Consider the following 18716-nt stretch of genomic DNA (forward strand, 5'->3'; position numbering starts at 1 on the left):
CCGGCAGAGGGAGATCGCAGGGTCGAAGAGCAATTGGCAAAGGAACTTTTGTTTGTTTTTCATTGTGAAATCCAGACGAAGAACAATTGTCCATGGTGCAAGATCACTGAGAGAACTTTTGTCTGTTTGTTACTTTGAATCAGTAAACCTTCTAAGGCAAGAGATTTTTGCAGGAAAGAGACTTAGCCTCTGAAGGGGTTTTTGATATTGTGGAACTGCCATGATTCCCAGAAGAGGTCAGACAAGTCTCACACAATCAGGGCATTTCCCAGCAGCCACAGTATTTGCAGGGTTTGGGTAGGTAGGGTGGCTGGCTGGCGCAGGCAGCGGTAAAGTAAAAAAAGCCTGTCCCAAGATGGACACCGCCAAATCGGGCCAGTCAATGATATCCAAGATGGCCCCTGAGTAACTTGTAATAAAATCATCCCTGGTGGTCTAGTATTCAAGGGCGCAGTCCAGGGCTATATAACCACACTCTGGGCAGAACCCTGTGCTTAGTGTTTTTCCTGCTTTCATACAAGCAGTGCTACGCTTATCCTCTGTGTCCTGCACAAGCTCTCACCGGAGCTCCATATTCACCAGCGTGTGAATTGATCTGCTCTCTGATTCGGCTGGATTCTCTGCTCTGCATACTCACCAGCATATGATTCCATCTGCTCTCTGCTTCAGCCGGATGCTCTGCGTTGCAGCATACTTACCAGCGTACAACTCCATCTGCTCTTCGCTTCTGCCAAGCGTCCCGCTCTGATACTCCTAAATGTTGGGACCCGATCCGCTCTCTCCACTGCCGTGAACTTGCAGGAAAGAACATCAACACATGTTAGAACTTAGACTTTACATTGTGGGCCGTTCCGCTTCAAAGACTGTTTAATTAGCAACCGCAAATGCAGGTCTTCAACATCGCAAACCCATCAGCAGCATCTCAGTTGCTTTCCAGCCTGCAGGACAAGGAGAAGGAAGGACTTTAATGCCATATTTACGCAGCGTGTACATTGCATAATGCTGCACAACTAATACAAACTTTGACAAGCAGCTAGCACTCCAGCCTAACACATCAACACTGCTAACTGCATAAGGAGGCTTGCGCCTTGCTACCCTGAGACTTACTTACCGGGAGCATCGCTCCCCACCGGACCCGTGTGTCACAGCAGGCCTGGACCACAGCAACCCAGTGAAGTAACTGGACCCGGTGTCAGCGCTTACCAGCAGGGATTCTGCCACAATTGAAGGTGAGCCTGCACCATTGCCAGCCAGCAGTCTTAAGGGAGAATATCAATCCCAAAACACTCCTGCCCAGACCGTGGGCCGGGCCAAGGTGCCAGTCGGCAAACTCAGCGGCGACGGAGTGTGTTGGGCCTTTCATCATACCTGTTCTCGAGAGGGGATCAGCACACACCCTACCACCCACCAACGACAGTCGTCCCTGCAAAACATCAGAAGGTAAGTGTTACAGAAACTGAACTGTGAACCTCATGCTGTCGAGGCCCAAGAGTGTGCTGTGCTCGGGAGTCCCGGCTTATTCCGTGCCTCAAATGTGGGGAAGAGAGACCCAGCCATACCATTGTGACTTATTCTTTTTGTGAACACTTCTTTCTTTTCTGGTGAACATTATCCCACACCCTTTTTACAAAAAGTAGTCAGAATTGGCAATAGGCCCTTTTTATTCGACAAGACGCCACTAGGGCTGCCTTCTTATTATTTGATGGTCATAGCTTGCTCTCATCTTAGATTTAGGTCTAGGTCCGTGGTGCCGTCCTTGACTCCCGAGACAAGAAACTCCAATTGTTCAGCACAGCCGGTGAGTCGGAGAAGACAAATAGTAAAACCGAACTTTGCTGGGTCCAAGGTTGGAGGCGGCAACCTTTTTGAACAAAGACCTTTTGTAATTGAGCTTTACAGATACCACAGGAAAAGGTTGAGAAGCAGAGTGGTCTGGCATAGCGGAGGCACTCATTTGAAGGACTCTGACTGAAGTCTTTCTGGATTATGTTGTTTTGTTGGAACTACAAGAGCCAAGAGGCCTTAGAAGAGGCCATTGTGAAGTGTCGAAGTGGTCCTACGAGGGTTGGGCAAAACCCCTCGTACACTCGAAAGTCTTTGACACATTGAATAAAACTGATGAAACTGTGAAGTTGGCAAATGTGAACCTGACAGAGGGATGCCTGCGAATTGAGGTAAACAGATCTACCCGAGAACATTGTGACGACAAGTATGAACCCGGCTGAGGGATGTCCACAATGGATAATTGGTTAAGAGGTCATTGAGACCAGTGAATGATCTGTTTTGAGTGAAAGGCTGTAGTGAACCCGATTGAGGGAGGCTACCGTAACAAGAAGGATCATAGCCCGGCTGAGGGGCATCCAAAGGGCGAGGAGCAATCGTCCAATGTGAAAGATTACGAAAGGAGCTTTTGTTTGTTTGTTATTTTGGTACAGCCGTCCTTCTAAGGCAAGAGACTTTTTTGCAGGAAAGAGACTTGGCCACTGAAGGGTCTGGCTTCGTTGAAAGGAACTGTAACATTGTGCTGGCGAGGCCAAGGAGTATGCTGTGCTCAAAGATCCTGCCTTATCCCATGCTAAAAACGTGGTGAAGAGAGACCCAACCATACCATCCTGACTTATCATTTGATGAACACTTCTTTCTTTTCTTGAGAACTTTATCCCACACTATTATGTAAATTAGCTGTAAGGATTGGCTATAGGTTTTTTTGTATAGGCCCTTTTATTTGACAAGACAACACTAGGACTGCCTTATTATTATTTGATGGTCGTAGCTTGTTCCCATCTTAGATTTAGGTTTGGCTTAGGTGTTTTTCTCATTCATTATACAGTTCAATAAACACCCTTATGATATGATATGATAGTTTATTTATATAGCGCCTATACACAATGTGTTTCAAAGCGCTTCAAGGCAAGGGAGGGAACAAGGGAAAATACAATGTCATTCTTACAGGCCATGAACAGTAAGGATGTGAAATTAACTATCATACTCGGCCTGGCGACATTTCAGATAGTGCAAGAGCTATATCATAGATAAGGAAGGGAGGGGGAGAGTGGGAAGGAAATGGAAACAGACAGACGACTACCGTACTAGTCCTAACGACATTTCTGGTAGAGCAGGAGAAAACAAAAGGTGAAAGAGAGGGTTGCAGGAAGGGAGGGGAGGAACAAAACAAGCGACTATCATACTAGGCTTGATGAAATTTCCGATAGTGCTGGAGGGGTGGTGGGGAGGAAAAAAACTGTAATGGGAGGCTGGAGGAAACAGACAAGGTTGCTATCATATTAGGTCCAGCGCCAATTCTGATAGAGTAAGTGCATAGAAGAAAGTAAGGAGAGGAGATGGGAAAAGGGAGAAGGGAAAGTAGGAGAGAACAGAGAGTAAGCAGTCAAAAAGAGTGGAAAAGCAAGAGTGGAGAGCGAATACAATTGCAGAAGTCAGTAGTAACACATAATGTTGCACTGTGATTACTTGTGTCTGTCTTTACTGTTGCCACCATGAGTTCCTTACAGTTCCATCCTCTCCCCAGTGATCTTCAATTTATATATGGAGCCACTTGGAGGCCTCCTCGCCATACACAACATCCAATTCCACCAATGCACTGATGACACACAGCTATACCTCAAGATCAACTCCATCAAGGACATCCACAGGCTTAAAACATGCCTCTCGCTAATCCATTCTTGGGTGTCCAGTGCATACTTGAAGCTCAAACCCTCCAAGGCTGAATTCCTACTCCTCACCAACACTGAACACCCAGACATACAGGCCTGCCTATCAACCATGAACCCTGAGGGCTTCACACCCAAGCTCACCTCCTGCGCCAAGTCCCTCGGGTTCCACATCGATAAACACCTCTCCTTCATTACACACATAGCTAAGAAAACTCAGACAGCTTGGTATCAGCTCTCCTTTCTGTGAAAAGCCAAGCCCTTCCTCCCTTCGGACAGCTTGAGCTCCAACGTTCAAGCACAGGTCCTATCCCACCTGGATGCAGGCAATGCCCTGCCCAAAAGTCTCCCGTCATTCTCTCTTGTGCCCCTAAGAAGTGTCCTACACATGGCCACATGTCTCATCAAGGGTCTACACAGATACGACCACATCACTCCAGCCCTCATTGACCTTCACTGGCTACCACTGCACACACAAATCACCTTCAAGTCTTGCTGCATCCTCTATAAGGCAGTCACCCTCAAGTCACCAGCTACCTTGTGGAAAATCTCAGCATCTCCGGCGGACATCACACCACCAGAAGTCAGGACACGTGCAGACTTGAAATCTGCTGCTGCGAAAGGAAAGGACCAGAAAACAAGCCTTCTCTGTCTATGCCCCAAGACTATGGAACCTCCTCCCCATCAGCATCAGACTTGCCCCCACGCTCCTACAATTCAGAAAACAATCAAGGGGCTCCTACAATTCAGAAAAAAATCAAGACCCATCTCTTCAAGGAGTCTCTCCTCCTCAACACCTAGGCCATCATGTTGCCCCCGACACCACCTGACTCGCTAGACGCTGTCGGCCACATCCTGCCTGTAACCCTGTACCACTGTACCCCTCCTCTGAGCCCCTCTGTATCCCACCCCGCTGTATATCAGTTCTGTTGTTACCTCTGAAAAGTGCTCAGTTATGCATCTGTACTGTTGTATTGCCCTGCAAAGCGCACCGTTGTGTATCTGTATTATTGTATACTTCTGTAAAGCGCTCCATTGCTTCTTGAAGCTAGGGCCACACTCAATAAATACCATAATAATAATATTATTGAGCCTCCCCACACTTTTTTTTAGGACTTGAGCCCTGTTAATTTTGTTACTATTTCAAGACCCGAAAAAATTGCTTACTTCCCTGCCTTAAAACCTTCTAGGTAAATAGGCATATTGCACTACAAGGAAATCCTGCAGTAGACGCAACCTGCCCTGACATCCTTGGAACTTGATTGGAGTTTTTCTTTTGACAGCCAAAATAATTCTTATCTGTAGCTTCTGAAATAACAGTGTATTTCTAATTTGGACAATGTGGCCAAATATATACACAATAAAAATTTTAAAAATTGGATGGGAAACGCATCCACAAACAGCAGTTAACTGCAGTTATCAAACACATACACAATATTTTTGCAATGCCTTCCACAGTCAGATGCTGTTTTCAAACAAGTTTCAAAAAGCACAAAAAGATCTGGGAATCCATCTAGCCACTCGGGAGGGTCTACAACCACATTTTAGATCACTGTACCCTTCACAGAGAAGAAATATCCATTTACATAGCTGTCTTTGTCCCAACCACAAGGGCAGTCCAGCACCGAAATGCCAGGCAATTCTCCTCTGAACAAGAGTACCAACAGCAACCCCAGACGCGTGTTTCAGCCCAGTCGGGCTTCATCAGTGAGGTGAAGCCGTGCCTCTCTAAGCAAGCACAGTGAGCAAGGGGTCCACGTTTGGATTACCCTGGGTAACTTAGGGTGAAACCCAAAGTTCCTACAAATTCACAAAAAGGTCTGGGAGCCCCTATACCGAGAACGAACACAGCCAAATAACCTGTTCTATGGGAAGGTGCCCACTCGGGAGGGTCTATAACCACGTTTTTGCTCACTGTACCTTTCACAGAGGAGAAATAGTCATTTGCATATCAATCTTTGTCCCCTCCACAAGGGCAGTCCAGCACCAAAATGCCTTCCCATAGAACAGGTCATTTGGCCATATTCGTTCCCGGTAGAGTGGCTCCCAGACGTTTTTGTGTAAAAGTTTCAAAAAGACCTTTTACAAACAATATTTGTACCAATTACATCTGGGAAGAGGTGTGCTCAAGTTCCTGATTTGCAGACTTGTCATTCCCAGCGTATCCACTTACCCAAAGTGTGTGCTCCTGGCCAAATTATTTTATCTCACTATTCCTTATCTACCAAAATTAAAAGTCTATTCAAACTCACACTGTCTTCGACCTCAAAACTGGACTCACTCCTGATATTTCCATACAGGCAAATGTTAAAAGTGACAATTCACATACTATATGTCAGTTAATTTCTCTCCTGCTTTACTGAAGGCAAAGCGTTTTTAATTTAACTTCCCATTATACCATTATGTATTGAACACTCATTCTATAATATCATTTTCTGTAATTACTGGTGATGCTATTTAGGCAAATGAGGGAGGGGGCACATACTATTTGCTGACTATTTGCCTCCCAGTGCTCCCCACATCCAAGGGTCGCCCCTGGGAACAGGCTCCTGTTATGGTGGATGTGACCTTTTAGAGTAAGTACGATGAGAACGCGGGTATGAAGGTAATACACAATTCATCAGCGAGCTGAGCTCTGCCATTCTTGTCTTTGCTCTAATATGTTGTAGAACACGCTCGTTGTCCGTCCTCTGTGTCTTGTGTATGGGCTTGCCTTTGAAAAATGTGGTCATTGGCTCACATTTTTGGAAAGGAAAAGAACAGAATCATCGCCATGTTGCTAAGGGGAGATAAGGCGAATCTAGCCGCTGCCTTGGTTAGGGAGGGCGGCAAATAATCTCCGCCATGTTTGTAAAGGCATTCGCCATGGTGGTGAGGGCGGAAGTTGCTCTTGGCGCCCTTTCCTGCTTTCTGAGCGCAGTGCAGCATGGCAAGTGCAGGCGGTGTCACCAACGGGACTCTGGAGGGCATTGAAGCGGGCAACCGTGTGACAGTGGTGCTGGGAGCGCAATGGGGCGACGAAGGCAAGGGCAAGGTGGTGGATCTCCTGGCCATGGACGCGGATCTGGTGTGCAGATGTCAGGTAATAACACCCCCAGTGTTGCCCCACAGAAGGAAGTAGTGGTCACCCCTGGGATACATACTCCTTCCGTATAACCCCTCCAATTCTACAAAAGGCTGCATCCCACGGGAGAGCCACTGCATTCTTCTCCAGTATGGGGTCCAGAAGGGGGCGGAGCCCGCTGCCCACCTCTGAAGTAGTGCAGAGTTGATTCCCCCCCCCCCTTTCTACTCCCTCGGTCACACTTTGACCTCCGAGCGAAAGAGAAGCCTCTACAATCCTAGTGTCATGTGTCGCGCAGTAGACATCTTCACGTTTCCCCGTAACAGTAGTCACCCTGGTAGAAAACGGCGTTAGATTAATTCTGTTTTATTAACAATTTACAGAACAATTACAGAATTTACGAAGTTCCGGACATGGCGATTTCTAGACGATATAGCGGCCAGCGCGAACACTAGAATACGCCACACGTACTCTTCTATTGCTATACCTCACCGCACACCCCCTGCGACATGTGTAAATCATTGCACTTTAAAGTTTTATTGACTTGTAATTAAAATTAATAAGTAGACAACGTAGCCAATATTGCACACCAATTAATTTTCATTCTCACGCTGCTGCTTAGCAGGAGTGGGATATCCGGAACAGCTGTTCTTCAGGCACTTCCACCTTCACGGCTTTCATATCGTTTTTAACCCCACTCAGCAGTCTTCCTCCCCGGGACGTCATACAGGTCCCTTTCGTGCATATGTTTGGAATATCTGATAACCGTCTATATAACAATTGATAGTAAGCCAACTCTCCTGTAGTAAAAAATATAATTTTGTAATAGTAATTTTACTCAGCCCGTTGTACTGATAAAGTGCCTATAACCACGAGTATTTCAGTTTTGAATACTACAGGTTCCTGGCCGTGCTGGTGCTTTCACAGGTAAAACCCAGCTAGCCAGTTCCAATCCTACTCCCCGTGTTTTGCCAATTGTATATTGGTAACCAGTCTGCCTGCTCTCAAGGTGGTCTTTTTCAGATCGTCATTAAAACGCATAGATGCTAATAGTCACATGTATAGTCTGGCCATACATCTTACACTTACATTTTACATCAGACAAAGATAAGAACAATAACATTCCATTTAAAAATTCTAAAGTATCGCATGCGTACAGCCGTAAGTGCGAGAAACAGTAGGAAAGGGGGAGGTTTATAGTGGAGAAAGACATGGGTCTTCCGAAAACATCTAAATACACTGTTATTCTCACCTGGCCTCTGGGTTTAGAGCCCTTTTAAAATGTACAGAATAGATTATTTAAATGATGGGCACTCTTGGTGCTGTATAATATTTTTCCAACAATTTCACTCTCTATTTTAAAGTGTAGTGAGAGTCAATAGTGCTCATCAGTTGATGAACAAGAGTGGTCGGAGACCATGCCAAATGCTCTATGGGAAGAATGGAAGAGGGGTGTGAAAGAAAAGAAAAGAGGCGGTGGGGGAAATGGGGGCAGTACCAAGCTATATTAAGCAAGTCTAGGTCACAAAGAGTGCCAAAAAGGATGAGAAGAAGCAGTATGGTGTCATATGATGTGAGTGCATAGTTAAATTACAATACTTGCCAAATGTTCTGAAATGTATGAGCAAATGGCAAAATCTGCACTGTATGGAAAATATTTGTTTCAATTTTCTTAGCCCAATACACAATAAATAAGTAAAATCTGCCGTGTAGTGAGTGTCCCTGAGCATAGGATGCCAATGTCTAGAAAATGGCATGACTATTTAGGAATGTATTGACAATAGTTGTGTGATGGTGTGAATACTTGGGCTTAGAACGATAACTTATGGTCAATATTTGCACATAGGGATGTCCAACAAGCTCGTTACATGAATGGGACAACGGTATGAGACACGTTTGAAACCATAGTTGGGCTGACTAGGTCCTTCATCCCACCTTCAGTGGGTAATAAGATTATTACTGAAATTAGAAGGGGTCTATCCACATGAAGCGCCATCAAAAAATCACTTATTGTAATGTCAATATATTGAAATACCTAGTGAACTGTGAGTTGCCGTTGTCCGATGGCAAAAGCTGTCCATATGTGCAAATACTTGGCCTTGATGTGCGTACCTTACTGTGTGTTATGTTAGGATTTGTACTCTGCACAGGTTCCGTTTACATGGCCTCCAGGTGCTCAGGCTGATCTGGAAGAGAGTTGGTAAGTTTGGTTTGTTGGGAGCAGAGGGAAAGCCAAGAAAGCGCTTTTGTGTGGAGTTGCAGCCAAAAAGTAACATGAGCTCTGTGTGCTTGTATGTTTTCTAGGTGTGAAGTGTAGGAGGCATCAATGGTTTAGTGTCCAGAGGAGTGGCCTTGTGCCTGTGGGTGTGTTGGCCGGGGCGGAGTATGTCCGAGGTGTAAATTTGTGATGATTAAAGTATAGAGTGAACGCCCCTCGCCGCCCCTTTTTGTAAGCCGTGTGCACGTGGCTGGCTTGCATGTGTGAGGAGAAAAATTGAGCGTTGGTCAAAAGGTGGGGGTTATATTTACATAGGGCTTTCACATTATTGGTTTTGCTGTTGGTTGCATTATGGTGAGAGGTGTTTGGTTTTAATTGTTGGTGTTTTTTGATAGACAGAGAATGCATTCAGCAATGAAAATCTGTTGGCATAACTTTCAACACCACTTCGTAGCACTTCATCAACTTCTACCTGGTTTACTCCCATGTCAGGCCTACCACTTCAAAGGTCCGCTGATCGGGTATACTCCCCTGCTTGAACAGTAATTACAAACTGTTAGGAAAGATTTCATAATTATATGTATTTTTCCCTCCATGTGTCGACCCCCCCCCAACTTTTTGCTGCTGTTTAGACCCCATTGACTGACTTTGTCAGAGAAGCACAGCCTTCAGCTGCACTCTCTGGGCCTTCGCTCACTTTTTATGGGGAAACTGAAATGCTCTTAAGACAGCACTGGGAGACTTTTTTTCCTTGTCCTTTCCTCATGTTGCAACTTTTGTGCAATATGTAACAAGTGTGCAATGGATCTTACCATACAGCACACTTGGGTCTATAGTCATTTCCTAATGCCCTAGAAACTCTTGTTGGACTTTTTATGAACTGTGCAAATGTGTAATGGACAAGATTATAAACTGTGCAGATGTGTAATGGACAAGACTGGTGGCAGCTATCTTTTCGCATTATTTTGAACCCATTTCTGCCATGTTAACTGCGTTTGGCACAAATAGGTGGCCTGGCTCCAAAATGGCCATGCCACGAGGTTCTTTGTCCTGTCCTTTGGCCATCTTGCCCCTTCACCTTCCCCAGTTCGAGTCGACCCGGGTCAGTCCTTATTTGGTCATGCACTTTCCCGTAAATCCCAATGCTTTTGCGGGCTTCTGCATGCCTTGTGTGTGTGCCTCCAGGATGTGGGCTGGAACGTCTGGTTCCACTACACATACTGAGTGCCAGAGAGTCTGGAGTGCCATGAATGACTGGGACCACTGTGGTCCGTGATTTCTCCAAGTATCCATTGGGTCCTCTCGGTTTTGGCGCGAACGGAACTTTGGATAAGAGGAGGCTGAAAACACCACTACCATGTCAATCTCCTGAGTTCTCACTGAACAAAGGATAGGATCCAAGTATCCTGCAACTACGAAGCTGAGTCGAGGAACCGCTGGAAGGTTTGGCACCCTGAGCCCGCAGTCGTCCCGTGGGACCCCTCTGCATCTGGTCGTCCTAGAAGGTCTGCGAAGATGCTTCGACCCATTGGAATAGTGGGACCAACTATTCTCGGCACCTTCATCAAACCCTGCAAGTAAGCTTTCTCGGAAGAGTCCGTGGGCCAACCAGTGGACTGACCAGCTTACCCAGTTGCTTTGCTCTGTCACCGCCGCAGTTTCGAGGAGTCCCTTGAAATTTGGTAAACTGCTAGCTCTGTGTCCACAGCACCCTCGCACCGAATTTCGTACCCTTTCCCAGGTCTGAAGTGAGATGAGTACGCCAGGAGTAATCGCGGTTACCGTGTTGCCCTGCCGTGGCAATGTCCTTTGCAAATCCGCTACATTTGTGACCCTCTTGCCCCTGAAGCCTGCTGCAGTGAAACTGGGTCGATTCATACACCCGCAGCGGAGAAATCACCACTGTCCTGTTTGGGAATCATCGCTGTATCTCGGGAACTAAAAGGTGTTGAGACGTCCTTTTTGCCGCATTCGAACCTGCAAGCAAAGTGTACTGACCTGCTGAAGTTTGGGTCCGCTTGCGTCGGGGACCGGTGAGTACTCATTACCCCAACCTATGGCCCCTGGTGCAAGGGCCCATTTTTACACACAAGTGGCCCCTCTCCTTTCCACTGCTATTGCGAAATAGCGACTCCATCCCAAACTCTTGAACTGCCTCTGCCTTCAAGTGGAGGTCCTTCTTGAATAGTGGGAACTTGTTCTGCATCGCCTCATCCACCTTCCCAAGCTGCTAGAGACCCCTGAAGAGACCCTATTCTGCCCATCGGAACAACCGCGTGCGTTTGCATTGCATGTACTATTGAGCACAAGGCTCCTCTCTTCTTATGGCTTGGACTGCCTCTTAGGTGGGTGTATTGTCGATCTGCACTTCTGTTTCCTTCCCATCTAGGTTGTCGACATTTCGTGTATTTAAACCCTTTAGACCCCAGTGGTCTTGTGTATATACATTGTGTTGATAGTGTTGTATTAGTTTACTTGTTTGTACTGAATGTTAACAACTGGGGTTTGGAATTTATACATCATTACTCTAATGATTCTGTAGACTTTCTTGATTTGAACGTCTCCGTGTCCCCTACTGGTTTTATTACTAAAACTTTTCGCAAACCCACTTCGGTTAATGCAGTTTTACATTCATCCAGTTCTCATAAACATTCTGTCATCAATAATATTCCGAAAGGTGAATATATTCGAGCAAAAAGGAATTGTTCTCTCAATGCTGATTTTGATGCGGAAAAATCATTTATACATGACCAATTTGTACAACGTGGGTATCAACCAAATCTGCTTACCAAGGTTGAACGTGAAGTGTCTAGTATGGAGAGAGCTGACTTACACAAACCTAAAACTAGATCATCTTCAGCTAATATGCCTTTCAACAAAATTAGACTGATCACTCTGTACAACAGTGATAGTAATGGTGTGTATGCTATACTCAAACGTCATTGGCACTTGCTCCATCTCGACAATGATCTAACTAAACTACTTGAATCCCATCCATCAATAGTATTCAGTAGAGCCCCCACTCTTAAAAATCTTCTTTTTTTATTGGTAAGTGCAATACATTAGCAATATTGGGTTTTCGGCTTTTGTCACATTTTATTTTTGGAAACAATCATGGCATTTTGCAATAATTGTGACTTTGGACATTAATTCTTGTTGCACAGATTATTCGTCTTCGACAAGCATCAACGGTAAATATACCTTGATATTTTAGAATTATTATTGATAGTTCAGCCAATTATATTATCCAGGGTTGCTTAGTCACCGCACCGCACTTATTTTCTTATGTTGTTTTGTCAACCTTCTTATTGGTTTCGCAACCGGATGGATGCCTTTTGGAAACGGTAATTTATTACCCAATTTTTATTTTCTCTATCATTTATGGTTATCCAATCATATTGATTATGTAACACTGTAATGATTTAAACAATGCTGTCATGTATCACACATTCATGGTTTTGGCCAATTCCCCCTTTTCAACCCCTATGTGTTTGCCCAATTGGTATGATGCGTATACAATGGTCATGTTAATGGTTTTAAATTGTAATTTGATGCACAGCCTTTGAAGAAGAGCTCTGCTCGAAACACGTGTCAGGCTGTGGAATGGAATTAAAAATATAACTCAACTGTTTGATGTATTATTTGCAAATTGGCGCAGTTCACTGATTACATTCACTTTTTTCCTCCTGAGACTTAGTCTTGACCGCCTGCCATAGCTACTCTGCTTGGTCTGGCTTGTCCAGAGGCTACCCTGTTCCAAGAAACTAGGCTGGCATTCTGAACCTCTGCCCCTCCAAGTCAGAGTAATCCATCTTAACACAAACAAGCACCTCTGTGGCTAAGATCAACTTCCAACAGCATTGCAATATAGCTTTATAGACATGCAGCGAGGGCTTTACTGGGCACTATGGACCATGAAGACTGAGTTAACGAGGTATGAGGGACCAGAACGCCTGGTACAGGCCTCGCTGCAGGTCTGTAGAGCTATTAGAACACCCTCAGTGTTAAAGTAGAATAAATTAGACCTGTTTAATTGAAGTACAAACAATTGCAAAATGGTAAATGTTGCAGACATTTATATACCATTTTGCAATTTGTTGTACTTCAATTAAACATTTCATTTCTTTATAGGGTAGTGGAAGGAGTGTCATAAACAGAATTAAGGTAATTTCAGGTATTCTGCCCCCCCCTCCCCCTACACAAACATACCCTTCCAATTTTACACACGCACACACACCCCTCCACCCCCCCTTTGTATGCTCTGGTTTCCCATTGTCCTTCTGTGCACCAAACATTCAACCAACGCGAGGAGGTGAGAGCAAGGTTCCACTGGGTTTTAATTGCGGGGGAAAATGAAACGTGCCATGTTCCATAACAAAGAAAAATGCAGCTTTCCTTTCTCAGTGGTTTACATTTTATGAAACGCTTTCCATGGAAGTGAAAACGGAAGCGTTTCTTCTGGCTTCCAATCAGTGGGCGGGGCTGCGTTGCACACGTTGGTCTTGCAACGTGTAATTTGGAACGGAAAGTTAACTCTTTCCATTCCGATATTACACAGAGACCATACACCAGTAATTGCTGGCTGTATTTCAATCTGCGGGCTATATCAGTTCGTATAGCCTGCCGATTGACAAATCGCAACACTCAAATCACCCTCTAGGGTGTTCTAATGTTCATTATTTTATAACTTCGGACTTCAAGCAATGCTTCTTGGAAAGCCAGATTTAGATGATATTTTATTTATATTGCGCTCGTACACAAGTTTCATTGGTGTTCTTTAGTACTCTTTTGCACTTTGCAACACCTCCTGCAAGTTATGCTACTCCCCTTCTTGTGAAAAACCCTTTCGAGAAGGGCAGCCTTCTTGCTGCTCTTGTTTCCCCACTGCGTTATCCAACACTAACAAGGATATGGTTTAATTCTGCTTCTTCCTTGGCTTTGGCAATGTGGGTTTATACCAGCTCTTGTTTATTGCCCATTTTTGAAGAAGCATATAACTTTACAACCCTTGGAACTTCCATTAGTCCCCCTCCTTCCTTTGGCAATATCTATTGGTTCTAAGTTGCTGCATCTTGCTTTATTTTGGCTTGGGCAATGGTTGTCTTCCTCGGGTTTTAAAAGTATTGCCCCATCTTGTTGCTGGGTTCTCAATAAACTCTCATGCTTAAAGATAGTAATTTGGCTTTGGAAAATATGGTTTCCTCTGGTTTCTAATAGTTCGGTATTCAAAATGGCCTTTGTTTTCACTTTTAAACTAGTGTTTTCTACTTTAGGAAATGCCTGTATTGAGCATGTGAGCAGTCTCGGAGGCGCTCCGGGGTCACTATCAGCCTGTGCACTCACCTGGTAAGGCGTGCATGTCAGATTCCCTCGCTGCTCACAGTTAACTCTGCTTCAGTGGCTCCTTGCAACCCGACAATCTGCTACTTTTGGTTTGCCGCCGTCCACGGCACTTGTAGAAGGAGCTTCCTTCGCTCCGGAGGCTCTTTGGTGCTCGCCGGCTACCAGAGAAGGCCCTAATCGGGAATAAAGCTTGCTGCGCTTTCCCTTCCCACTGCTCAACCTCTGCAAAACATGTCTTCAGAGGGTAAGCTTCCCTCTGTCGCGCTTCTCGCTGTGCGACCTCTGCAATTAAGACAACTGGAGGTGAAGAAACTCTCGGGGCTGGCTACTGTACTCTGTTAAACAGTGGTCCTGGCATCTTCTCCCACCTTCAAGTTCTGCTCCTGCTGCTCACACTGCTCTCCCTGCTCACTAATGGCTAGCACACAAGGGGTCGTTTTAAGCCCCTCTGTCTTCCTTGGGTGTGGGTCATTCCCATTAACAAGCTGCACTTTGCAGTGTTGTTCCTCTTTAGCCCTATTCTTTGTCCTAGTACTTCAGGAATTATGGGACATGGAGTCCCTAATGACAAACTTAGTTTTTCTCATTTCTGTTCCCCCAAAATATTCTTTAAAGGAATATCATAAGGATCAATCACATAGAGGAATAACGTTCTTTTAGAAGCTGAATTGTTATTATTCATAGACTTACCTTTTGAGAGTTAGGGGAGCTTCTAGTCTACATGGTTTTTATTTTTCTTAATGCATAAGGGTTTGATTGTTTTGACCCACATTAATATATTCAACTTGTGGAACAAAAAGATTATGATAACAAGCCATTACATTCTTTGGTACTGACGAGAAGTCCTCCCTAGAGGAAGACAAATGCCATGTCTTATTCCCCGCAGAACACCGCCCCCAAGATCAGGATCAGAAACGTCTGCCATTTCCTGGCCACCTGGGAGGAGACTTTAGGCAGGGTTTTAGTGAGGAGTCCGTATGATTTATCACATTTCTCACATGTGTGAGGACTTCTCCTATGCTGCTAGTTTCTCGAGCTGTAAACTCATTCTTACACTATGCACGTACTTGCCCTCTACACAATAAAGCACTGTCCCACCCCCATACGGTCTTCTCCTCTGTACCAATTTAAGCTTTGCATCACCTCGCCCTCTGTTATCTCACGCTTTGCTTTATCTGACCCTCTTTATAGCCTCGTCCCTGCAAGGGCTCATCTCCACATTCTCGCCATCTGCAGGATCGCACAGTCTCGTCCTCTGGCCTTTTCACCACCTCTGTGTTGCCTTATCCTCCACATTTTAACATCTTACACCCCAGTGGTGGTCCTATCTCCTGTGACTTCTGACTGCAAACACATAATCATTTTCACCATCTGATTATGCAGTTTTGAAATGATTTCTCCCTGGCACTAATCAACAGTATTGAGATTTGAAGGAATTATTCGCCCTCCGTTGAGCGCAACTGTCCCGTGCTAAAGCAATTTAGAAATTGACATGACCTAGCAACCTCTGCATATTGCTATCTAAAATGTAGGCGTTTCAAATGTAAACAAACATGTTGTTCGAGAAACCGTAAATGTCCTTGGGCAGTCTTAATCTTGCAACATTACATTTTCTGGTTTCCACTCAGTTGTAAGTAGAAACTAATTGTGCATGAGGACGCCACAGCGACTTCAATCAGCATGCGGAAGGAAGCACTTGTGGGTTCCTCGGTCCTTGTTCTCCTTTGTGATGCAACGTGTAATGCTGGCCTTCCGTTGCGGCTGCAGACGAGCGGAACCAGCCCCTTTGCAGTAATGGCTCCAGCTCCACTGAAGCCAGCCTTCCTCTCTGCTATGGCTGAAGCCCTTCTCCCCACATGATCTCAATTGGTCTCGAAGGGTGAGTGGGTTATGGGTAGCGCCCCAGGCTTGTCGTTTCACACGGTTCTCAATGTGAAAAGGTAAGTTTATTCAAGCTAAGTGACCGCAGCAGCAACATGCAGAGCAAGCCACCGTCTTCTCAACCATCACCTGTGCTCGTGTTGACGTTCCATGAAACGCATGCAATGTTATCAAGCACAAGATTAGCTACTATATTATATGCTTCTCACACACTGCACACAGTAAAATAATACATTAGGAAACCTTTTTCCCATCACTGTAATGAATGAAACATGAGAATACTGTGCTGGTTCCCGCCTCCACGTGATTTCATCGCATATTCATTAAGATTTGCTGGTCTTTTCCAGACACGACCCGCCCAACCACTCTCAACTACCACTTCCCTCTCAGGTAGCACTCTGCTCGTGAATGCATTCTCCTCTTCGCCACTCTCCCCTCTTTGGCAGCAGGCCATTTGTGCGTGTTCCCCAACACTTCCATTTAGTGGTTCATGCTCACCCTCTCCTCCTCCCTGTGTACGTTCTTTCAAATCCATTTGCTCACTCCTATCTCTCCAACCTTCAGCCCCCATATATCCATTTAAGGAAGCTGGTGATCGGTGCCAGCCTCCTCGGCAACATGTCTGGCAACTTGCTTGGTCGTCTTTAATGCTACCCGGTCATTACTCCATCTTTTCCCATCAGTAGCGACGACATGCCTTCTCCCCACATCACTTAGAGCAGTGGAATCGGAATCATAATATCGCAAACGCCCTTTTGGCACTCTAGCAATGTCTCCCACAATCGCTGTTTTTCCTCCACTCCTTCCTTCGTTAACATCATAATTCTCATCACCCCCTACTATTCTCTTGCCTTGCCCTTGTGTTCCCTACTGTAATCCAGAGCGGGTACACCCTTGAATGCATGTCTCGTACTCTTTTTTTAACTAATGGTGCCACACCCGTCGTAACATGGGGTGTGTCCCTGTATGCCGCCACCATTTTGCGCACCTTCACTTTACAATTCCTCCCATTAGAATACGTGAATTTTCAGTGGCGGAAGTGGGAGGGAGCGGTGCTCTTCTACTTTTTTTTCTTTTACTGTCCCTGTAGTTTTATTTTTAAAGAGACTGTTCCGGAATGGTTTTGTTTTAAAATAAGAGTAGGAAGCAGCTAAAACTTGCATGGCACTGAACTTTGCCATAAACAGCAGGTGCATTTGTTTGAGGGCTTATATTGTGCGTGTGTGGAGGTGTTGTGATGGGGTTTGTGGGTAGCGGGGCAGGCCAGCGGGGAACACAGTTCCACTACTTTTCATAAACTTGGACCGCATTTGCTCTCAGATTATAGAGTGTAGTCTTGTATCCATTCCTGGCCACCAACAGGTTGCCCAAAGTCGTCTTTCAGTTAAACTCTTCCCCATATCGCCGTCGTGGAGCTGCCTTAATAAATACTTCCTCAATTATGATGGAGGTACTAGCCTTTCTCCTCTCCCAAGTCCAAACTGGTTAGCTCTTCCCTCACTTTATAGTACGCTTCCGCCTTTTCTCTTCTCCATCCTTGCCTTACATGCATCAATGCACTTGCTATTTCTTGATCCGCCTCCACCCAAGCCGACCATTCTATTATGGTGAATATGGTCCCCTCCACCTGTGCAACCCTTTTGTCACTTGATTATCCTCTATCTCGCACCCCTCACCTGGTGACCTGGACCAAAATCTGCTACAGGGTTGCATTTCCCCGGGCTATATTCCGCCGCGGCCAACCATCTCGCTAGCCTTGGAGTTGCCAGCCTCTATCCTCTTGTGGTAAATGAATGCATACGTGGTTTTTGGTCACTTCTGATGGTGGACAGTATTCCCCATTAAAATATCCTGAAGTATGAAGCCTAATGGCATGCCAATGTATTTTTCTGTTCATTTATTTCACGCCCAGACCATGGGGTATCGCAGTGTGGTTGCACAAATCTTTGGCATTAAAGATGAAGATAAACATTTGCGAAATTGGACATAGACAATCATTTGCAGGAGTTACCATAGACATAAATACAAGATATACATTAAGACATGGGCATGTGTTCTATACGGGAAGAAACACAATGCAGGAATCATTTATTTGCTCAGTTAAGCTAAGCTGGCCAGTACGTTTGTGACATTATAGTCCCTATGGACTATGGTGGAATATTTTGTTTCGGACTCCAACAAGGCCCTTGATGCAAACACAATCATTACTTCTGTTCCATCTATGATCTGGCTTAACACTGCTCGTAACCCTTGCATGAACATATCAACAGTTATGGTTGCCTTAGCATCAGGATGGGGGGAGGGCGGGGGAAGATGGCACCGGCAGCCGGCACTCCCCGTGGCCCTTGGCATATAGAGGGTATGATGCTTTAACCACGTTTGTGGATATGACCTACAGATGACTAGGACTCTTATGCTAATGGCTGCACAATACATCATACTTCTTAACTGAAACCCCCAAGACTCACTTTGATTAGTCACGAGTAATTAAACGATTGTAACTGTATCACACCAATGATATAAATGGCATACGATATGA

At 45.2% G+C, this 18716-nt stretch overlaps 1 protein-coding gene across 1 annotated transcript in view; it reads left to right on the forward strand.

Annotated features, from left to right (window-relative positions):
* Nucleotides 1-6417: 6417 nt before the first annotated feature.
* The window catches only part of LOC138567195 (adenylosuccinate synthetase isozyme 2-like), a 37786-nt gene continuing 25487 nt past the window's right edge, over nt 6418-18716 (forward strand). Inside the window, exon 1 of the mRNA XM_069645171.1 lies at nt 6418-6753. Coding sequence (XP_069501272.1) covers nt 6598-6753 — 156 coding nt within the window. The 5' untranslated portion in view covers nt 6418-6597. The remainder of the gene's footprint in view (nt 6754-18716) is intronic.

The sequence above is a fragment of the Ambystoma mexicanum genome, chromosome 2p (assembly GCF_040938575.1).
Source record: "Ambystoma mexicanum isolate Mex_15411 chromosome 2p, UKY_AmexF1_1, whole genome shotgun sequence".
NCBI classification, from domain to species: Eukaryota; Metazoa; Chordata; class Amphibia; order Caudata; family Ambystomatidae; genus Ambystoma; species Ambystoma mexicanum.